The 5,711-nt window shown below is 49.5% G+C and overlaps 1 protein-coding gene across 1 annotated transcript in view; it reads right to left on the bottom strand.

Moving 5' to 3' along the window:
* The window catches only part of SLC25A30 (solute carrier family 25 member 30), a 15,066-nt gene that overhangs the window by 5,048 nt on the left and 4,307 nt on the right, over positions 1 to 5,711 (bottom strand). The window contains exons 2-3 of the mRNA XM_013005129.2: positions 3,654 to 3,776; positions 1,136 to 1,283 (exon numbers count right to left, since the gene is read on the bottom strand). Of these exons, the coding sequence (XP_012860583.1) occupies positions 1,136 to 1,283; positions 3,654 to 3,717 (212 nt within the window). The 5' untranslated portion in view covers positions 3,718 to 3,776. The remainder of the gene's footprint in view (positions 1 to 1,135; positions 1,284 to 3,653; positions 3,777 to 5,711) is intronic.

Raw genomic sequence — 5,711 nt, 5'->3', positions numbered from 1 at the left:
GTAAGCGGAAGATGATTGGCTGTCGTGTGGACAAAGAATGAGAGGTAGATTACACCAGAAGCAGGGCTTTCGGGTAGAAAACAGGATGGTGAGCACCTGAACTGAGGCCCTGGCCTTGGGGAAGAAGAGCAAGGAGGGAAGTTAGACAGCTGTTTAGGGGTGGGGTGGACAGTACTAAGTAACCTGGCGTATCTGGATGATATTGGGGAAGCAGAGGCACAGCTGAATTGAGGTTTCTGGTTTTGGACAGTGATAGACAGGTGTTGCATTCCCCAGCCTAGGAAACTGCACAGGGGTGTGGGACAACAGCTCCGGCTGCTGACCCCCCAGCTCCCCCAGATCTGGCTTTACCCTTCTCTGTCCAGCTCAGTGCTGAGAGGCTGATGTCTAGGACTACATCTACAGGGACCATCACCCAGGCTGCTGGCCAGCTGGCTTCCTGGTGGGATCCAGACAGAATGGAGGAGCAATGGAGGGATTGCTCTCCCCCACCGACTCCTTCCTGGGTCTACACAGCCCCGTCCACAAGCACCACTGCAAGGGTCCTGCCCTCAGTGGGCTCTGGAGACGCACTGTCCTGCCTGGCCCACTTGATCCTAGGGTTGGTAACAATTTCTCACTTTCTCAATGCCTCAGCATAACTTCATTTGCCCCTTACCCCTTAAGGAGTCCCTTCACTAAAGCCTCTTTCTTTCAGCTATCCGAGGGACTCTGTCTCCTGCAGGGAGGCTAACATAGGCAGGGCCTGTCTTACTGACTTTCCTGCCTGGCACCTGCAGAAGATCGCCCCTCACTCACAAACACTGATAGAAAGCCAGGAAGTGGCTCTCTGCAACTCACGCCATCGTTTCCTTGTGAGAGAAGCCTTGGGTATTTGGAATGGCTACAGGGAAGGGTTGTTTTCAGAGGGAAAACATGAATTATGGGTAGATTTAAAGCAAATGTAACTTGTGTGTTGTTGTCTGCACTGAAATATAATAAAGCATTTCACCGAAGACCAACTTAAAAAAGGGGTGGGGGGGGAATCAACCTTTCTAACCGCGCTTTCCAAATCCATCTCAAAGGTTGACTTTTCCCTCATCAAGTCTACCTCGACTGGACCAATCCGAGGAGCAGTGCAAAAAGGTCTACTCACCCCGAGTACAGCGCCTTGAGCCCTTCTTCCCGGCCTATCCGCACCAGCGCGTGCAACATCCCCCGGTACCGGATTTCCTTAAAGTTGGCATCATTTGCCTGGCCTTGAATCTGGAGGCGTGTCTTGGTTAAATCAATTGGAAATGTGCCTTGAAAGTGCAAAGGAAAACTTTTAAGAAACCCAAGTTCCACAAGGTAAGGGCTCCATGGAGGTGTATTACTGAGGAAATACTCAGACTACAACGTTAAACCAAGAAAGGGAACGAAGCCATGGCTGGCACGTCAGTCTTTTTTTATTTTTTAGACTCTTTTTAAGAACTGAAATATGACTGAAACCTCAAAAATAAATAAGTACCCACACATGTTCCTGTTACTACTTTTAAAACCATATGCCCTGCCTTTTCCTCCTAGAGTTCTAGAAGCCTCCACTGCTGTGGAAATGACCCATCCATGGAGGGAGGTAGACAAACAGAAAAGTCCACTAGGAGACAAGTTACTGTTCTTTACCCATAAAAGGCTGGGTTCGATGAAAATGAAGTTCACTTTCTACGTGATTTTGCATGTTTCCAACATCAGCAGTATTTTAGAGCTTAAAATCTGACACTGTGGGAGAGAGACTGGGCCCTCTACTCCTGTAAACAGCTTTGGTCTTGGAAACCCACAGGGGGTCGCTGTGCGCCAGCGGTGACTCGGTGGCAGTTTCATCTAGGAGTTACCCAGGGTCACACAGCACCTAACAGACTGGATACAGTCGCGCTGCCTGCGAGTGGCGCTCCGCTGTGCGAGAGCAGGGCTGCTCAGCGCCGTGTGTGCTCACGGCAATGGAGGTGGCGCAGAGCCTAGGTTTGTCTTCATGATGCCGTCTGTCTGGGGGTCCCAACCACCACCCTTAAGTAGTGGAGGAATGGAAACCATTTGTACCGCCTAGGAACCTGTCAGGTAAGCATCGGGCTGCTAACCATACAGGCCAAAAAAACCCCAAATTCACTACCACTGAGTCAATGTGGGCTCACAGCGAACCCCTGTGGGTTTTCAAGACTGTAACTGTTTATGGGAGTAGAAAACCCAGTCTTTGTCCTGTGGAGCTGCTGGTGGTTTCAAACTGCTGACCACGCGGATCACAGCCCAACGAGTAACCACTGCACCACCAGGGCCCATGGATCAAAACCACCAGTTGCTCCACAGGAAAAAGCTGAAACTATCTGCTCCCCTACAGATTTACGGCCTCAGAAACCCTGGTGCCGTGGTTCTTGATCGCTTTGGGGGTCGAACGACCCTTTCACAGGGGTCACCTAAGACCATCAGAAAACACCTATTTCAGACGGTCTTAGGAATTGAGACACTGCTCCTCTATCCATCTCCAGGCAGGTCCACCCACATGCAGATACTGCCACACATGAGTACCCGGCGTGAAGACTGTTCCCCATACTCCACCATGCTTCAAGACAAAACTTCATTTATTGTCATTAGAAATCAATATTTCACCTTATATAACTACATAGTTTTATGATTAATCAAGATGCTTTAATTATGTTCAATTTGCAACAATGAAAATACATCCTGCATATCAGATATTTACATTACGATTCATCACAGTAGCAAAATCACAGTGATGAAGTAGCAATGAAAATAATTTTATGGTTGGGGGTACCCCATGAGGAACTTCATTAAAGGGTCACAACATTAGGAAGGTTGAGAACCACTGCCCTAGAGGGTCACTGTTAGTCAGAATTGACGGGGAGACACTGGGGTTGGGTCTTTTGGAGGGACCTAACCAGTCTGACACCACCAGCCGCTCCTCAGGACAAAGATGAGGCTTTCCACTCCTGTGAAGAGTTCGTCTGGGGAAGCCGCAGGAGCAGCTCTCCCCTGTGCCAGGGTCACTGCCAGTCGGAATCTGCCCGAGGGCAGTGAGTGCGGTTATTTTAACCTATTTTAAACCCAGCCTCAGAATGCACAGCTGATGGATGCCCTGTGGCAAAGAAAGTCCACCGGCACACAGACCTAAGGCGGTAGGTGGGTGGATAATGTGGACCAACCCCTAAGTCCAGGTTCTCCCTGGCTCCTGAGACAGCAACAACTAGAGGCCAGGAAACAAATCACATGCCCAATCCAGTTGCTGAAGGTGAAAGAATCAAGAGGAATACACAAAGGGCCCATGGGGCTCTGGCGTGGGACCCCTTGATGAGGCAGCCACGAGGAGAGTGTGTGTGCACACAGAAACAGACTGAAGAAGTACAGTCAGTCCACCCTGGCTCAAAGGGGCCCTTGAGCATCTCAAAACATCTTCACAGCCAAGTGTGTGAACTGTGGAGGGTCGGGGAAAGGGGGACTTGACGCTATTCAAAACCAAGTCATGAAACTTCTCCACTTCCCCCCCAATAAAGGACCATTTTGTCTTCAAAATCAGGGAAACATTCAGAACTCTGGGATTGTTTCATAATCACACAGTGAGATTGTCCTTACACACACTGCAAGCCCCCAAGCCCACGAAGTGGCCCAGGAAGCACCCAGCTTACCGCACTCGGCCGTGATGGAGGCCAGCCCGCCATACACAAAGGGCTTCCAGTTGAGGGCCGACATCCTCACTCACCGCCCTTCTCCTTTGCCTTACAGACACAGAGCTTCCAACATGGCGGTTCCTGGACACAGAAGTGAGGCGGTTCAAATGTATAAGTTCTCACTGGTGGTTTCTTCCCTAAACTCTTTCAGTAAAACCCCCTGCAACAAGGTACCCTTCAGCCCCTACATAGAAACCCCTTCTTTCCCACTACAACAGCCCTCCGCCCTCTGTAACAAGCCCCAAAGGGGGCCTGGTCTTGATAAGATAAAGCACCCATATGCCCTGTACCCCAAGCCGGTGATTACTGATCTCACAGGAACACACCCGGTGGGTGTGCTGCCCCACCGCACAGAGGAATGGGACACGTTTCTATACACCACACCACACACCACCCCTCTCCCCTGATCAGTTGCCCTAATTTTCCTTCAGGCCTTATGAAGTAATCCAATAGGCTGCTACCCAAGTATTCAGTGTGGTACAGTGAAATCTCGTTTCTGGACAATCCATTCTATCTTTTATCTGTTTGCCCGCACTCAGTAAGTAACCGCTGATCTCTGCCACGGTCTGAGAGGCCCTACAGGGAGGCAGCGGAGGCGTGTGCATTGCTATCATGCGGAACAGGTTTCAGTAGAACATCCAGTCTAAGATCAACTAGGAATAAGAACAAGCTGACACTCAAGCCACAAAAACCCTGTGGGCCACAGGAGTCAGACCTGCAGCCTGTCAAGGGGGTGGTGCGGGGCTGGGTAGCACTGCATTCCACTGTGCCAACTCAGTGTGGGCTCCCTCAGCATGCTGCTGCTGTGAGTGGACCCCTGATCCCACTCCCAGGAGCCAGAAGGACTTCCAAGGCCGTACAACTTTGCAGAAGCAGGCTGCTACATGTTCCTCCCAGGGAGCAGCTGGTGGGTTTGCAATAATGAGATGGTTTCAACAAATCTGTGGGGAAATGCCATTTTCATTACATTTTCCCCCATGAACTTGAAGCTCCCTGGTAACCCATGTGCTTATTTTGCCAAGTTTAGGGATTTCACTAGCCTGCATTTCTCAGGGAAGGCCCATCACAAGGCCTCCACCCCAAGATCTGTTCTCAATAAGGCCAAGGGCCTTGCTTCTGCAAGAGAAAAGATTCCAAAGAGGAGCCTGAATACCAGGGGTTCCCCGCAAAAAACAAAAACAAAAACAGAATTCCCCCCACCCCAGGTATGTCTTTAAATTTTTTAATAAAATGGTCAAATCACTTTTAAAGTACTTTTCCATTACACCTAACACATTTGTCTAATCTGCAATTCCATTCTTGGAAACATTTTTCAAACTCATGTGTTTGGCTGGCTGACAGCAGGTCCCTCGCTTTTTTCTTCACCTCTTCTACATCATCAAATCACTGTCCTTTCATGTCTCTCCTCATTTGTGGAAACAAAAAGAAGCTGCACTGACTAAGCTCAGGTGAGTCAGTTCCATGGGGGCAAGAGAAGCATGGTGTTTTTTGCCAAAAACTGGCGCACAGAGATGGCTGTGTGAGCGGGTGCATTGTCGTGGTGGCAAATCCAGTCCCTCGTCTGCCACAATCAGGCTTTTTTTGTCACACACTGTTACGTAATGTTTTTAGAACCTATTAATTGAAAGCTTGATTAGAAGTGGTGGAACAAATGTCAAATGCACTATCCCCCTCACATCAGATCCAGTGTTAGGGGTACCCCCCTCGCAAACCCACCAATAACGATCCCTGCTTCATAGCATGAGCCACGTGCAGAGCGGCCACAAATGAAGAGGGTGGCTGGCCTCCCAAGCGGGGATCTTGTGTTCTCATGTTCTTCAGAACTCAAGAGTCAGCCCTCAACCAACATAAAACAACAAAAGCCTTTCATCTCCCTATGATCCTTGGAAACATTTACTACCCTACTTCGAAATTCTTACACACACACACAGAGTTTATTCCACCTCACGGTGACGCCCCGGGTGTATCCCAGTAGAAATGCGCTACACACACACACACAGAGTTTATCCCACCTCA

This window comes from Echinops telfairi, unplaced genomic scaffold (assembly GCF_000313985.2).
Source record: "Echinops telfairi isolate 266 unplaced genomic scaffold, ASM31398v2 ScPeMD7_7467;HRSCAF=8505_1, whole genome shotgun sequence".
Taxonomy (NCBI): Eukaryota; Metazoa; Chordata; class Mammalia; order Afrosoricida; family Tenrecidae; genus Echinops; species Echinops telfairi.
This window is presented reverse-complemented; position numbering and strand designations above follow the sequence as displayed.